The sequence below is a fragment of the Oryzias latipes genome, chromosome 15, assembly GCF_002234675.1.
Source record: "Oryzias latipes chromosome 15, ASM223467v1".
Lineage (NCBI taxonomy): Eukaryota > Metazoa > Chordata > Actinopteri > Beloniformes > Adrianichthyidae > Oryzias > Oryzias latipes.
The window spans coordinates 7,508,858-7,525,859 of record NC_019873.2 but is presented as its reverse complement, the minus strand read 5'-3'; the positions used below and the strand labels follow the sequence as shown (position 1 = coordinate 7,525,859).

Below are 17,002 nucleotides of genomic sequence, written 5' to 3'. Positions count from 1 at the left end.
TAAAAAGTGAGGTGGGGATGGGATCAAGAGAACACTTTTTTGTTTTCATTTGGGACATCACTTCTCTGAGTGCTGCAGCGTCAATCAAGACAAAACTGTCGAGCGTTTTCTCACTGATAGGAGGACAAGCAGTAGAAAGGTCAACACAGGGTCGTTGATTCCATCCCTGTAGGATAGATGATCTAATGTCATCTATCTTAGTGGTGAAGTGGACTGCAAACTCCTCACAGGTTTTACTGTCAAAGTTGGATGGTGGGCCAGAGGTTGGGTTTATTATTTTATCAATTGTGGCAAAGAGGATTTTTGGCTTTGACTGGTTTTCTGCTATAAACTTTGAAAAGTAGTCTTGCCTTGGCTTTTTTTTTTTTTTTTTATAACTTTGTTTATTGAACATTTTCTGTATTAAACAGACATACAGAGTGTAAAATGAAATGTAAAAAAGGCAATGTGTAAAAATAAACACTCACATGTCAACCCGTCCCACCCACCCCCGTCAACAACCCCCAGAGGCCAAGTCAGACAAAAAAAAAAAAAAAAAAAAAAAAAAAAAAAAAAAAAAAAGTAAATAAATAAAAAACACAAACCACTTGGGCTTTTTTTTTTTTTTATTTTAAATAAGAAATACGTCCAGAAATAAAAAATAAATAAATAAATAAAATAAAAAAAAAAAAAGGTAATTAAATACGTAGTAATAAGTGAGAAAACCAGGGTAACAGCAGTGGCTTTTTGTTGCACTGGTGCTCAGTCAGCCTCCAGATTGTGAGGAAATGTCAAGGAGTCCACATATTGCAGGAAAGGGCTCCAGGTCTCATGAAACACCCTGAGTGAGCCATGAAGTGAGTACCTAAGCCTCTCAAGTTTGAGATTGTAAAGCACCTCGCGGACCCAGCGGACATGCGAAGGGGGACGGGGGAGCTTCCAGTTCAGCAGGACCAGCCTGCGTGCTAATAGGGTGGTAAATGCAACGGCCCGCTTTAGTGCACTCGGCGTGTCTGAAGTTGGGGGGAGACCAAATATTGCCGACATGGGATTTGGTGTGACGGTGTATCTGTAAGCCCTCGTTAGTGTATCAAATACATCTGTCCAAAGAGATGCGATCACTGGACATGACCAAAACATATGGGCATGATTGGCAGGAGAGAGATGGCATCTGCTGCAGGCATCACTAATAGAAGGATAGATTTTGGCCAGTCTGGCATTGGTGTAATGGACCCTGTAAACAATCTTACATTGAATCAATCTATGGCGGGCGCAAATAGAAGACAAATGGACAAGAGACAATGCCGACCTCCATTGTTGTTCCGTAATGTTAAGGTTTAGACCGTCTTCCCACGCAGTTTTGACAGTATCGGACGGCTTTGAGGATGCTGTCCAAATTGACTTGTAAACGCTTGAAATGCATCCATTAACAAAAGGGTCTTTGGAGAGAAGAACATCCAGAAGAGTTTCTGGTGGGCGATTTGGAAAATGAGGAAACAGTTTTTTAACATAGTCCCTGATCTGGAAGAAACGGAAGAGATGCTGATTCGGGAGGGCATATTTCTTTGACAATTGTTCAAATGAGGAAAATACATTGTTAGTGTATAAGTCAGAGATTGATTTAATCCCATTCCTGTGCCATAGTTTGAATGACAGATCTGTTTTGGACGGATCGAATCTGCAGTTTTTGTAGACTGATGTGAGGACTGTAGAATTTATAAGGCTGAAATGTTTCCTGAATTGACTCCAGATTTTCAAAGAAGTGGACACCACTGGGCAGGTATGGACACTGGGAAGGGGAAGCTGTGAACACAGTATTGAGCGCAGACAAAATTCTGAAGATTTCCCTTCTAGCTGAGTCCAGCTTGAAATGGCCTCATTGTCGTCGTTCATCCAGAAAAGAAGTTTCTGGATGTTTGCTGCCCAATAATAAAATCTTAGGACTGGCAGGGCCAGTCCTCCCTCATCCTTCGGGGCTTGTAAGACTGATTTTCGGATACGAGCCGGCCTGCCCGACCATAAAAATGATGAAACGGTCCTGTCTAGCTTGTCAAAAAATGATTTGCCTAGGAAGATTGGAAGATGTTGGAATAGGTAAAGAAACCTGGGAAGGACGGCCATTTTGACCAGACTAACCCGACCTGCAAGCGAGATCGGCAGAGCTGACCAACGTAAAAAATCCCTCTCTGTCCTGTCAATCAGGGGGGTAAAGTTTGTATGGTAGAGCCCAGACAATAATGGGGTGACCTGGATGCCTAGATATCTGAACCCACCAGGTGACCACCGAAACGGAAAAGTAGAGGAAGGGATCATTCGGGCTAGGTCATTGATAGGCAAAAGTTCGCTCTTCTGATAATTAAGTTTGTAGCCAGATATATTGCTATACTCTTGTAGGATATTAAGGATGATGGGAACGGAGGTGATAGGGTCTGAAACGTAAAGCAAAAGATCATCCGCATATAGCGAGACCTTATGAACTGTGCCTAGACGCTTGATGCCAATAAAGGCTGCTTCTGAGCGTAACCAGATGGCCAATGGTTCAATAGCCAGAAGAAACAACAAAGGAGAAAGAGGACAGCCCTGCCTTGTGCCACGATGTAAAGAAAAGGAAGGAGAAAACGTATTGTTAGTGCGAACTGAAGCTTTGGGGGAAGAGTAAAGCAGTTTAACCCAGTCGACAAACCCTCCCCCCAGTCCAAATCGGGATAGAATGTTAAATAGAAAGCTCCACTCGACCCGATCGAAGGCTTTTTCTGCGTCAAGAGAGAGAATGACCTCAGGCATTACAGAGCAAGGCGAAGAAATTATGTTAAAAAGGCGTCTAGTATTACACGACGATAATCTGCCCGGCATGAAACCTGTCTGGTCCAAATTTATGATGGTAGACAAAACGCATTGTAGACGGGAAGCCAGAATTTTAGACAGAATTTTAAAGTCAACATTGAGAAGGGAAATGGGTCTGTAACTGCTGCAAAGTAGAGGGTCTTTGTCTTTCTTAAGGAGAAGAGATATTGTGGCTTCTGAGAGAGTGTTTGGAAGGCAGCCGGAGAGAAAGGCTTCATTATACATATCTTTTAAGAAGGGGCTAAGCACTGAGGAAAAGGTTTTGTAGTATTCAGTGGTAAAACCGTCAGGGCCAGGTGCCTTACCACTTTGGAGTGATTTGATGGCCTCAGAGACTTCTGCCGTAGTGATGGGTTTACCTAAAATTTCAGCATCCTCATCAGTGACACGTGGAAAAGTAATTTTATCAAGCGCAAGATCTGGAGAGTGTGGACACTCAGATGTATAAAGAGTCGAGTAGAACTTCGCAAATGTCTCGTTTACACTAACTGGGTCTGTGATCGTCACACCCGCTGGAGATAATATTGCTGGAATAAGCCTAGAAGATGCCTCAGCCCTTGCCTGGTATGAAAGAAGCTTCCCCGCCTTGTCACCCGATTCATAGAAACGTTGTCTGGATTTAAGCAGCAGCGTTCTGACCTCCGTGGTAGAGATAAGATCAAGCTCTGTCTGTAGTGCGAGTCGTTTCTTATACAAGTCTGGATCAAAACTAGCAGCTAATAATTGGTCTGTGTCCTTGATGTCGTTCAGAAGTAAATTTCTACGAGCAGACTCCACTTTCCTCTTATTAGAAATAAAAGAAATCAGTTGACCTCTAATGTACGCCTTTGAGGCCTCCCAGAGATTGCTTCTATTTGTTTCTGGCAGGTCATTAAATTCAAAAAATAGAGTTAGTTGTGATTGTATAAACTCTTTATAGGATTCCTCAGCTAGGAGGACGGCATTGAACCTCCACTGGTTCAACAGGCGAGGCCGGGAGAGTATGGCCAGATCAAGAGAAACCGGAGAATGGTCTGATATGGCTATACCGTGATAGTCGACAGAAACCAGATTAGACAGAAGTCGTACATCTAAAAGAAAAAAGTCAATACGAGAAAAGGTGCGATGAACATGAGAGAAGAATGAGAACGATTTTCCCCCCGGAAATTTATGCCTCCATGGGTCAGTAATACCGAACTGTTGAGAGAGAGTCGATAGCATTTTGGCTGCTCTAGTAGGGGGGGCAGAAGTGTTAGAAGATCTATCAAGCTGCGAATCCTGCACAAAATTAAAGTCACCACCCATAATTATATAGTGATTTTGGAGATCTGGAAAAGATGAAAAAAGTTTTTTAACAAAAGCACTGTCGTCCCAGTTAGGGCCGTAAACACAGATGAATAGAAAGGATGTTAGTTGAATCTTCCCAGAAACGATTACATATCTGCCATTCGGGTCTAGCACTGACTTTTCTGCAATAAAAGGAAGATCCTTACGGAAAATTATGGCTGCACCACGGGCCCTGCAATTAAATGTGGAGTGAAAGACTTCCCCCACCCAATGTTTTTTAAGTCGCACAACTTCCTTATTGGGCATGTGAGTTTCCTGGAGAAAATAAATATCTCCTTTAAGGCGATTTAAGTGGGTCATTACTCGCCCCAGTTTTGTAGCATTCCCCAGCCCCTTCACATTCCACGAAATAAGTCTGAATCTGTTATTTATGTTTATAGAAGACATACCTCAAACAAGATCTTTAATTAAAGTGATGGGCGTGGACATGGTAGGTTGGAAGAGCACGGCTGGTCTCTGTAAGGAAATCTGAGTGAAACGAAGAAAAAAAAAGAAAAAAAAAAATAATAATAATAATAATAATAAAATGAAATAATAAGCTTGGCCTGAACATCCCCATATATACATGAAAACAAGAAACAAGTGTCCATTGCACAACGGTGTCAACACCTAACCACGGGACTTCCCTCTTTCGTCCAAAGTCCTCCAAATCCCCAAGTTTAAAGGCACATTATAATTGCCCCAATAACAGAAGTCAAAATTACCCTTAGAAAAGTGTGAGTAAAATAATTATAGCTACTTCAAAAGAAAAAAGTAAATAAACAATTAAAAATATTTATATATAAAATAAAATAAAAAATACAATAAAAATAATAACTAGCTTAGGTCCTGAGGTGGCAGTCATTTAAACAGTAGCAACAGCCTTCTTGACAGGTCACGTATTGTTACTAGTTGGATTCAGGAAGGGACCGGTCACCATCATCTCGGCAGCGACGAGAGACAAAATCGGCAGCATCTTTCACCGAGGGAAGATGTTTCCTGGAGCCATCCTCCATCACGACAAACAGCTTAGCTGGGTACCTCAGAGCAGGCTTGTGGCCCAGCTGGTAAAGCTTCCTCATAACATCACGATACTGGCCGCGCTGCTCCAAAACCTCCGGGCAGTAATCCTCCACGATATGGATCGGAGAGCCTTTGTAGGAGAGATTGCCCCGAAGTCTGCGAGCCGTCCGCAACACCAGCTCACGAGTCTGAAAGCGGTGAAAGCATATCACGACGTGCCGCGGCTTACCGGCGGGTCCTGGCTTAGCAGCTAGTGAGCGGTGTGCACGGTCTAATTCCGGAGGAGATGAGAGAACGTCAGCACCAAGCACTTCAAAAAGCAGCTGCGAAAAAAAAACTGTTGGTGTAGGCCCTTCAATATTTTCGGGTAATCCAAAGATCCGAATGTTGTTGCGGCGGCTCCGGCCTTCGAGATCAGTCAGCTTAGCCTTTAGCTTAGCGTTTTCAGCCGCAATGGCTGAAAGCGTGGTCTTCATCTCCGTCACGTCGATGCTGGTAGAGTCTGCAGACTGCTCCAAGTGGGCAATGCGTTCTGTATGGTCATCAACTGCGGCCTGAACAGTGCTCAGTCTGGCCTCGTACCTTGCGTATGTGTCCTTTATTTCAGCAAGAAGCTCGGACTTAGTTTCCGCTAGCTTAGCAGTCAGGACAGCAGTGAATGCGCTAATACCGGCCGCTTCCTCCTTCTCCTGTTCATCTCTTCTAGTTTTTTTGGACATGATTACTTAGGTGATCCGTTGAATTAGTTGTTGTAGGGCAAATTTTTAACTAATTAGTTAGGTGGCTTAGTAGAAGTCAATAAAGGTGGGGAGCTCGGACACACACGTCTACTCCATTCGACAACACCGGAAGTCCTTGCCTTGGCTTTTTAATAGAGTTATTGTAATGTATTAGAGTGTTTTTAAAAATTTGGTAATGTACTGTGAGTTTTGATTTTCGCCAATGTCGTTCTGCCCTTCTTGTCATTCTTTTAAGTCTCTTAACATCTTCTGTTCTCCAGGGAGGTGGAACTTTCTCTTTAACAGTTTGTAGTTTGAATGGGGCGATTTTGTCCAGAATTCCGGTGAGTTTATTACTGAAATGCTGTACTGATACGTCCAATGATGGATATGGAAGAGTTGGTTGCTGATTTTCCAAGTGTGAGATAAAGTTTGCAACCACTTCAGGGTGCAGACGGCGCCTTCTAATGGTTCTCTCAGGGGCTTTCTCAATCATGCAGTCGTGTACTTTAAAAAACACACAAGAATGATCAGAAATGCCCACATCCACAACAGAAGTCACTGAGGCTTTTAGGCCATGAGTAATAATGAGGTCCAGAGTGTGTCCTCTGTTGTGGGTGGGCACACTCACATGTTGAACAAAATCCATAACTGTTAAAATGTTCATAAAATCATGGACATGAACTCCTGAAGGGTCATCAATGTGTAAATTAAAATCACCTAGAACCATTATTTTTCTAAAATCTATGTATACTGAAGAAAGCAGTTCAGAAAAATCAGAAAGAGCTGGATGAATCACAACTTTCTCCAACTCAATGAAGCCAAAACTGAGGTCCTAGTTTGTGCTCCTGACAGTTGTCTCCCCAAGATAATCCATGAGCTCGGCTCACTTGCTTCTTTTATCAAGCCCTCTGTCAGGAACCTAGGTGTAACTTTAGACCCGGTTTTATCCCTGAACTCTCATGTCGGGTCACTTGTTCGCTCTTGTTTTATCATCTAAAAAACATTGCAAAATTGAGTCCAGTCGTGTCCCGTTCTGAGATGGAGATGCTCATTCACAGTTTTATATCCTCCCGTCTCGACTATTGCAACTCCATCTTCACATGTTCAAGTAAAAAATCTCTAGAACGGCTCCAGATTGTCCAGAACGCTGCTGCTAGGCTTTTAACCAAGTCATCCAAGTTTTCACACATCACCCCGTTGTTAATGCAGCTGCACTGGCTCCCCATCCACTACAGAGTGCATTTTAAAATCCTGGTCTTAACATACAGAGCTCTTAATGACCAAGCACCAGTCTACATAAAAGACCTGGTGCAGCCATACACTCCCAGCAGGTCACTGAGGTCATGTGACCAGGGTCTGCTGGCTGTTAAGAGAACCCGTTTAAAGACTAAAGGAGACAGAGCCTTTGCCACGGTGGCCCCATCCCTCTGGAACTCTCTTCCTCTCAGCCTCAGATCTGTGGACTCAGTGTTTTCTTTTAAAAAGCAGCTAAAAACATATCTTTTTAAAATAGCTTTTTCTTAATTTCTTTTTAACATGTGTTTTTATTGTGTTTTACTGTTGTTTTATCATGTTGTACTGTGAAGCACTTTGTGATTTTTATCTGGAAAGGTGCTATACAAATAAAGTTTATTATTATTATTATAAATAAAAGATGAATTATATTTAGGAGGTCTGTACACGATCAAACACAACATGACGGGATTATTAAATAAAATGGCCTGGTATTCAAACGAGGAATATTCATTGAACATGGTGTCTTTAAAGCCAATGCTTGCAGATAAAATTGCAGCAGTCCCACCACCCCGGCCTTGTTTTCTGTCCTTATTTGTGAAATTAAAAAGGGGTGGTGTTGCCTCTGACAGAGAGATTGGCGCACCAGAATTCCAAGTCTCTGTTAAAAACAGGCCATTAAAATTGTTATCTAAAATAAAGTCATGAATAAGAAATGATTTGTTTGAAAGTGATTGAACATTTAATAGTGCGAAATTCAGTTTGGTTGATTTATTGCTCTGATTGGGTTGGTGGTGACTGGATGAGTTCTGGATGTGCACTGTTTTAAGATTATTATAGTTCCTGTTACGTTTCTTAGGGTAAACAGGTCGTGTGAATATAACAGAGGGTATGGTAAAGGTGACATGTGGTGGTGATGGTTTGTGGGTTATCTGGTTGGGGGGTTTGAAGGAGGGGACAGAGTTTGGTTGTAATACTGCAGTTATTGGCTCTGGGGGGGTATTGAAAGTTGAGTCAGTCCTCTTTAAAACAATGCACAGTGTGTTGGATGTTAGCAGTTAAAATATTGGTTCTGAGAGAGCTGGGGTGAAGACCGTCGGGTCGATAAAAAGAGGGGCGGTTCCAAAAAAGATTAAAATTGTCAATAAAACCAAAGCTGAACTTGCGAGAGGCAGACTGCAGCCAGGTGTTCAAGGAAATCCTACTGAATCTGATGGATCCTCTGGAGAGTGTGGGGATGGGTCCAGAAATAAAGACAGTTTTCCCAGTGTTTTTTAAGAAGTGAAAAAGATCCAGAAAATCACGATTTGTTACCTCTGACTGCTGCAGCGTGGTGTCATTAGTCCCAACGTGAACAATAATCCGGATGATGGTGGAAGGAAGAGAGAGCAGAAGGTCTGGGAGTTTTTGGAGAATGTCCATCACTGTTGCTCCTGGAAAACATCTGGTGACTGCGTTGATGTATCTTATATTTCTGGTGATGGAGTCTCCGATGATCAAGGCTGTTGGGGTGAAGAGTGGACGAGGTGGGGGAGAGTTGGACTCGGCAGGTGCAGAGCCATCCCGCTCTTCTGCTGATCTCAGTGCTGCTCGTGTGGCTGTGGGGTGATTGCCGGGTTGCCCAGATTGTGGTGGATCGTGGCCGATGCACCGCTCGGTCACCGCGTCCCCGAGGAGTTTTATCCTCCGGTTAGTGGAAGCTGCTTCTCCGCGTGCCGACGGCCGGGTCTGAGCCGCTACCGGGGTTCGCTTCCTCGCACGGGCCCCAGTGAGGGAAACTGCAGCAGGGTTGTCTGTACCATTCACAATTGTGGGAGAGCATTTCGCTCCCCCGGGCAACCGTACTGGTGTGGTGGGAGATGGTCCTAGCCCATCCCCAGCATCAGCGTAATCGTTTCCCAGAATGGTGAACCGGTTAGAGAGAGGGAGCTTTGGAGGTGTTGAAGGCGGTGTCAGCCTTGACTGATATCTTCTTGGGCCCCGAACAACTACCTCTGCCCAGGATGGATGGTCTCTGGGTGTGGAGCAAGAGGAAGGCCGGACACACTCTAGGTCCCATGTTAGTGTGTCCTGTGCGACAGTTAACCTAGTGATCACCTGCGATTGCTTTGCAGCAAGCTGATAGGCACTGGAGAGAAGGGTCTCTTTTTCAGTGAGTGCATCAGCAAGTTTTACTAATTCATCCTTGAGCTTGGTGACGGTTTCATTCATTTGATCACAACAGCAGTTTTGACAAGCTGAAGAAACCACCATGGTCAGGTGAAAACAAACGGACTCTGGGAAGGATGAATCTTTCTCCGAAGATGAATCTTCAGGTACACTCCTTGTTCTTCCGTTCAGCGATGCTTCACACCAGCTTCATCAGCGGCTGCAAGGGCGAACCGCGATTTTATGATCGCATGCGTCTGCCTCAGGTGATCGTGGCGGCGTCTGCCTCAGGTGATCGTGGCGGCGTCTGCCTCAGGTGATCGTGGCGGCGTCTGCCTCAGGTGATCCTCACGGCGTCTGCCTCAGGTGATCCTCGCGGCGTCTGCCACAGGTGATCGTGGCGGCGTCTGCCTCAGGTGATCGTGGCGGCGTCTGCCTCAGCTGGTCGTCGCGGCGTCTGCCTCAGGTGATCGTGGCGGCGTCTGCCTCAGGTGATCGTGGCGGCGTCTGCCTCAGGTGATCGTGGCGGCGTCTGCCTCAGGTGATCGTGGCGGCATCTGCCTCAGGTGATCGTGGTGGCGTCTGCCTCTGGTGATCCTCGCGGCAAACTTCACACAGTATGTGAAGTTTGCCACCAGAGGAGTAAACACTTTAGACCAAGTTTACTCAAACATTAAACAGGCTTACAAAGTTACCCCCCTCCCCCATCTAGCAGGCTCAGACCACCTCTGCTTGTCCCTCACCCCCACCCACACCCCCCTAAGAAGGAAAACAAAGCCAGAAACAAAGAACATCAGGATCTGGCCCGAAGCTGCCCTCACACAACTGCAGGACTGCTTCTCAAACACAGTCTGGGACCCTTTCTACAGCCAAAATCTACAGGAACACACGGACACAGTCCTTTCCTATATAAACCACTGCATAGGCAATGTGACTGTGAACAAAAGGATCAGAATTTTCCCAAATCAGAAACCATGGATGACCAGCGAAGTAAAATCTCGAAAAAATGAGACACCGCCTTCAGGTCAAGGGACAGGGACTGGCTCCAATACAGCGCAGCCAGATCTGCCCTTAAAAAAAGGCATAAAGAAGGCCAAAATGGCCTACAAAAAGGAGATTGAGAACCACTTCGCTGACAACAACCCAAGGAAGATGTGGCAGGGGATAAACCACATCACAAATCAAAGGAGCAGCAACACAGTGTCCACTGGAGTGGATGCCTCCCTGGCAAGGGAGCTAAACCATTTCTTTGCCAGGTTTGACACGCAGAGGCCCCCAGCAGACACGCCACAATCATCACCACCCCACACCAACAGTACCCTAGTACTCCAGGAACATGAAGTACGACGGATGCTTAAATCAGCCAACTCCAGGAAGGCAACGGTACCAGATGGAGTACCAGGCAAAGTACTCAGCGCATGCGCCGACCAACTAGCAGACCTTGTCACCCGAATCTTCAATCAGTCCTTACAACAGTGCAGCATCCCAGCCTGCCTCACAACCCCCACCATAATTCCGGTTCTCAAAAAGCCAGCAGCAGACAGTCTCAACGACTACAGGCCAGTCGCCCTCACGCCTGTAGTCATGAATTGTTTTGAAAGACTGATAGCAAAACACATCAAAGATAATCCCCCAGCCACCCCCGACCCGCTCCAGTTTGCCTACAAACCAAATCGCTCAACAGATGATGCTATTTCCACCACTCTTCAATCTGCCCTGAGCCACCTGGACCACCCAGGGAACTACGCAAGGCTGCTCTTTTTGGACTTCAGCTCAGCCTTTAACAACATCATCCCAGACATCCTGAAAGAGAAACTGCTTCACCTGGGCCTTTCTTCCCCCATCTGCTCATGGATTAAAGACTTTCTGTCAGAACGACCACAATCTGTCATACTTGGACCCCACCTTTCATCCACCATCAGCAGAGGATCACCGCAAGGATGTGTACTGAGCCCACTCCTCTTCACGCTCTACACATCGGACTGCACGCCGACCCACCCCTGCAACACCATCGTCAAATTTGCTGATGACACCGCTGTGGTCGGGCTCATCTCTGGGGAAGATGAGACTCTCTACAGGGATGAAGTCAGCAGACTGGAAAAGTGGTGTTCAGGAAACAACCTCCACTTGAACACCACCAAAACCAAATAAATAATCCTGGACTTCAGAAAGGGGAGAATGGACCCGCCCCCAATTTATATAAATGGGGTCAGCGTGGACAGGGTTCACTCTATCCGCTACTGATCACAGAGGACCTCTCCTGGACTGCAAACACCACTGCGGCAGTAGGGAAGGCCCAGCAGCGTCTCCACTTTCTGAGAATACTCAGGAAGAAACAACCTGGAGAAGAAGCTGCTGGTGACCTTCTACAGAGCCACCGTCGAGAGCATCTCACGTACTACATCACAGCCTGGTATGCAGGATGCTCTGCTGCAGACAGGAAGGCGCTGCAGAGGGTGATCAACACAGCCTAGAAAGTCACTGGCTCCCCCCTGCCCAGCCTAGAGGACATTGCTAGCTCTTGCTACACAAGCAGAGCCAAGCAAATCATCAAGGACTCCCACCATCCCAACCACCACCTGTTCCAACTGCTACTGTCAGGCCGACTGTACAGATCCCACAAATTGACTCAAGAACAGTTTTTTTCCCCAGAGCAGTCAACCTCCTGAACAAATGTGAATCCCACAAAAATCCCTCTTGCAATATTTGAAGCCAATGTGCAATATTATCAATTCCGATGTGCAATAGTGCAATAAAGAAAAGTTATGTAGCTTGTACATATGTATATTTTCAGTAAAACAATTTTATCGTTCTTTAGAAGATTACCTATTCTTTAAGCAGCTGGAGAGCACCGGAAATTTTGTCACAAGTTTGTGTAACAATGACAAAGGCTTTCTGATTCTGAACATTCACATCAAGGCAGCAGACACCACAGGGAAACAAAGCAGAGCTTTAAAATGGAAATAAAAGCACCATAGGTACTTTTTCTAGAATAGTTTAATATTCAGTGGTTCTTCACGTTTCAGGCAGCTCCGAGTAGCTGCACTAGCCAAAATACCCAACCAGGACAACTTCTGAGAGGTCTTGGATGGCTAAATGGTAGATATGTGCCACAGTAGGGGGCCACAGTTTTCTGAGCTCTACCATTTCAGGAGTTGTTCTCTCCTAAAGTAAATACAGGCTGCAAGTTAGCCATTTACAAACTGGTAAGCCATGTCTGCCAGCAATCCTTGGTGCAGGATAGTTGCTAGATTAGCCAACTTAAGGTCAACATTACAAGCACATTTGGAATGTTTCACGGGATCTTCCATTTTTAAATTGGAAATTTACTTTAACAAAACTAGAATTTGCTTCACTTTGCCACCAGCATGACTGAGGGCAACTTCCCTCGTCTCATCTTTGTAGCACCACTTACTTTTAGAAGCAAGAAGTCACGTCACTACATTTTAGTATGGAAGTCATTACATGTTTGAGGCCGGTTTTTAAAAAAAAAAAAAAAAAAAAAAAAAAAAAAAAAAAAACCCCTCCACAGACACAGGTAAATCCAAGTTTCCAGATCATTTTATTATAACCACACTTATGCATCCAAGTTCCAAATGAGGCTGAATGTGCTCATGATGTCCACCATGTTGATGAGCCTCAAGATCTCTGGGGATGAGCATGGAAGACTTTCTGCTGAAGCTGCTGCTGTTGAGGACCTTGGTCTTCAGAAACATGCTCCTTCAAGTAGTGGATGGATTGGTAGTAGTCTTTGCCCTTCTCATGGTTCTGGCTGAAGGTGGTGTAGGTGCCAGGAGGGTACAGACCATACAGGAGCCTGTAGTCAAAGCCAGGATAAGGAGAACCCCAGAAGCCACCAAGTCCTTGGCCTGGAACAAGCACGCTGGTGAAAGCAGCTCCAGGCTGCGCCGCCTCAGCCGGGTAACCAAACTCTTCTGTCTGCTGCTGGTAGTTGCCAAGTTCAGCTTCCTTCACAATATTGGAAGTCTCTCCAGACTGGAGGACAGGGCCAGCTGGAGGGGCAGGGACTGGTGGCAGGAAGTCACTGGAGCCCACAGCCTGGGCATCAGCTGCTGCTTGCTCAGAGAAAGATGGAGGAGCAACAGCCCACTGGGTTTCTGGACAAACAAGACACTCGTCAGAAAGGGGAGGATTCATGGAGAACAACATTCACAGCAGCTTTTTAGAGGAGTCACCTGGCAGAGCAGCTTGAGCAGGTCCTGGCTGTGTGGAACCAGCTCCTTCATGCAGCACAAACACAGGGGAAGCAGAGCCAACCATTGCTGGGCCCGTCTGAAAAAACTGGGAGAAACCAGGAGCCTGCACAGGGACCTGAACTGCCTCAGAGACTCCTGCTGCAGGAACACCGGAAAACACAGGAACAGTAGATCCTGTCTGAACAGCCACAGGGTATCCTGCAACATCGGAGCTCAAGCTGCTGCCTGATGGAACCATGGGAACAAACTGAGGGACACCAGGATTCTGCACAAACACTGGAACTGGCTGAGAGACGCCGCTTGAATGAGAGCTGTAATGCACAGGAGCAGAGCGGCTCATCTGAGCTCCTCTGTGGGAAGCAAAGTTAGTTGCTGCTTTTTGGTCACCACTGCCATGATCTGTGGATTTGGAGCCTGAAAGCAGAAAGAGCACAAGTTCTGAAGAAGATCAACACAACATCTATGTTGATGGGTCAAATAAAGTGGAAGGAGGAGAAAAAAAAAAAAAAAAAAAAAAAAAAAAAAAATCACCTTTGGCAGGAAAACTACATGATGGAACAACCAGCAGAACAAAAAGGGAAAACCTGAAAGATTAAAAACATTAATGAAAAGTTTTGTTGATTGTGCAAAAAAAAATAATCCTGCTGTGTCCTACCCCAGGAAAACCATCGCTGTCTCCATCATGAAGGCCACAGTACTGAAAGGGTTATAGGTGAAGGTTTATCAGTGTTAGCAGAGACCAGTCCTGACCAATCAGAGCTTAACGGATTAACAACAGACAGCTGCTGGGGAAAGTCTTCCAAAGAGACAGAGCTGCTTTTGTTGTTGTAGATTTCATGTCATTGTACAAACAATAATTTACAATGGGATAACAATATACACTTTAGAAATGATAGCAATATTTCTGGCACTGAAATGGATTGACAACGTTACACCACTTAAATCTTTAATAAGCTCATATTCATGTTGCTCTCTACACAGCATTAAGAACAGACACTTGGACTGTAGACCAGATGTTTCATTAGAAATCAAGCAAATATTTCAACTTGACCACTCTGTGGTGCATGTAGCATTTGTGTCAGTACCAGCTCATATGGGACCTACAGGAAACGAATCTGCATACAAATATGCTAAAGAAAAAAGCTTCAATGCAGGAAAATATTGATGTAAATATAAGGCTGAGGATCTTATCTAAAAAACTGTAAATCAATGATGTTAAAAACGGTGGGAGGAAGGATTGAATGAATAAAGCTTTATTTATATAGCACTTTACAACACCTTCAGGGTACCAAAGTGCTTTACATTAAACGGAAGACAGAGGAAAGTTTAAAATTAGGCAAATTAAGAATAAAAGTAAAAACAGCAATGACAAAAAAACAGTCCGCAACAAAATGCATAAAACCTTTTTTTAAATGTTAGATTCAATCACTATGCCTTTTATTTGGAATAACAAGTCTCACAGAATTAAAAAGGAACACCTTATCAAACATAAATCTATTGGAGGACTATCACTGCGTAATTTCAGGCATTATTATTGAGCCTCAACTATTAGAACTATTTCCTTATTACTCGATGAGACAGACTTACTCCCTAAAGGGCTGCAGATGAAACGGGAGGAATGCCACCCTTATTCCATCAGTGCAATACTGCTATCACTTTCTCCATTGACTAGTGCACATTACAAAAATAACCCCTTAATTTGTAGTATGATAAAAAATTGGAAACAGATGCTCAAGAATTTCAAACTTAACACTTGTTCTTTATGTTTACCTATTTTTTTGTATTTAAACAATACATTAATGACATTCCAACAAGTACAGGATAGAAATGGATTACCAAGCAGTCGTTTCTTTAGATATTTGCAAATCTGAAATTATGTGAGAACAATTCTGCCTCAGTTTCAGAATGCCGAACCTAACTTTCTCAATTATTGCTTAATTGAAACTCCCGGCCCAAAACAAAAAAATTAGGACCATTTACAATTAACTACAGGAAATGAATAATCCCTCCACCGCGCATATTAAAGAGGAGTGGGGAAAAAGAATTTGGCGTCCCCTTACAGAGACCATCTGGAAACAGGCCTTACTCAAGATAGGAAATACCTCAATAAACACACGTCACTGCCTAATACAATACAAAATGGTGCACAGACTGCATTATTCTAGAGAGAAAATTAATCAAATCTATCCGAAGAGCTCACCGAACTGTGAAAAATGTGGGTTACAACAAGTCACTCTACTACACGTTTTGTGACCCAAACTTCAGACCTTCTGGACCAACATTTTCACATACCTGTCTCCTGTATTGAAAATCAAAATTTCCCCGGACCCAATTCTTATTGTATTTAGTGTCTCTCCTCTGTCCAAAGTCAAAAATCTGTTTGTCAATTTCAAAACAGCTGTCAAAGATAACCCACAGATTTCTAACAACAGTAGAGTCAGCTGTAGAGGTGTCACCAAAAACAATTCTCTCAGACTTTGACTCATTCAAATACATAACATTCTGGATCAAACAATGCTTTATGTTATCAATGCACTCCGTAAAAATGTTTTGTGAGCTCTTTTTTCGCAAACTGAGGGGCAGATTTATCTGCAGATCATCAGCCTAACAATCAAAAGAGATATCATGCTATGCTCTTAAAAAATCCATATGGACATATTCAAGTGAGCTGTTTGTTTATAGCGGAATGAGCACTTTATATGCTACACTGCGCATCAACATGTTCAAGTTCAGGGATACCCAGTTTGGTTTAGTCTGTTTAGTGTAGGAAATAATCTGTCGCTTTGAGATTACTTTCCTTGCATGTTCAAAAAAGTCGAGAAGAAGAAAACCACGGGATTCGACCGGATTAAGTTTAACACATTTTTTCCCTAACAATATTTCTAAAAAGTAAAAGATAATAAAACAGAATAAAATATGTCGATCTGGGTTCCCAAATCCAAAACCATCAAAACGTATGAAGTTACAAATCCGAATCACTTGAGGCCGTCTGGGAACAAAAGAAGGTTTTTTGAGTGCAGACTTTTAAACATGTAGTCAGAACCTCCTCACCCGCAACCAAGATGGCTGCTGAATCTCCGCCTCTGGTCGCTAGAGATTGGCTGACAGAGGAGCCCGCCTACTTCCTTCAGTCCATCACAGCATTTGGTCCGCTTCCTGCTACAGACGTCCGGGGGGTTATTTCACCGACGGACATCTGTCTGACCCCAAACTGTGTCCCCATGGGGGTCCAGCACAGTCGCCCGGATCCTTCTCCACATGCAGTCAGTCCCAACTCTTTGTCCTTCTCATGTGAGTTGTCACCTTCAGGGGTTCTCATAAATTGAAAGGAATCCTGGAGGCAATTTAATTCTGGTCCGTGTCAGATCTGCAGCAAAGGCTTCCAGATGGTCTTAGAAGATCAAAGACCGTTTTCTCCTGAAGGGGGAATGTGTTCGGAGCTGCAGCATCAAAACCTCTTTACATATGCAATTTTCAGGAAGTCCCTTTGAAATTCAAAGGAACCACACACAGTAAACCTAAAAGAAAACC

The 17,002-nt window shown here is 44.3% G+C and overlaps 2 protein-coding genes across 2 annotated transcripts in view; both read right to left on the bottom strand.

Annotated features, from left to right (window-relative positions):
• LOC101172014 overlaps positions 1 to 17,002 on the bottom strand; it is a 49,996-nt gene that overhangs the window by 22,201 nt on the left and 10,793 nt on the right. The window lies entirely within an intron of this gene.
• LOC110014347 lies at positions 12,811 to 14,175 on the bottom strand. Its single transcript, XM_023963538.1, has 4 exons — positions 14,127 to 14,175; positions 14,003 to 14,055; positions 13,451 to 13,885; positions 12,811 to 13,372 (listed from the first exon to the last, which is right to left on the bottom strand). Exons 1-4 carry the CDS (start codon positions 14,153 to 14,155, stop codon positions 12,894 to 12,896), a joined length of 996 nt encoding a protein of 331 aa, XP_023819306.1. The 5' UTR covers positions 14,156 to 14,175; the 3' UTR covers positions 12,811 to 12,893.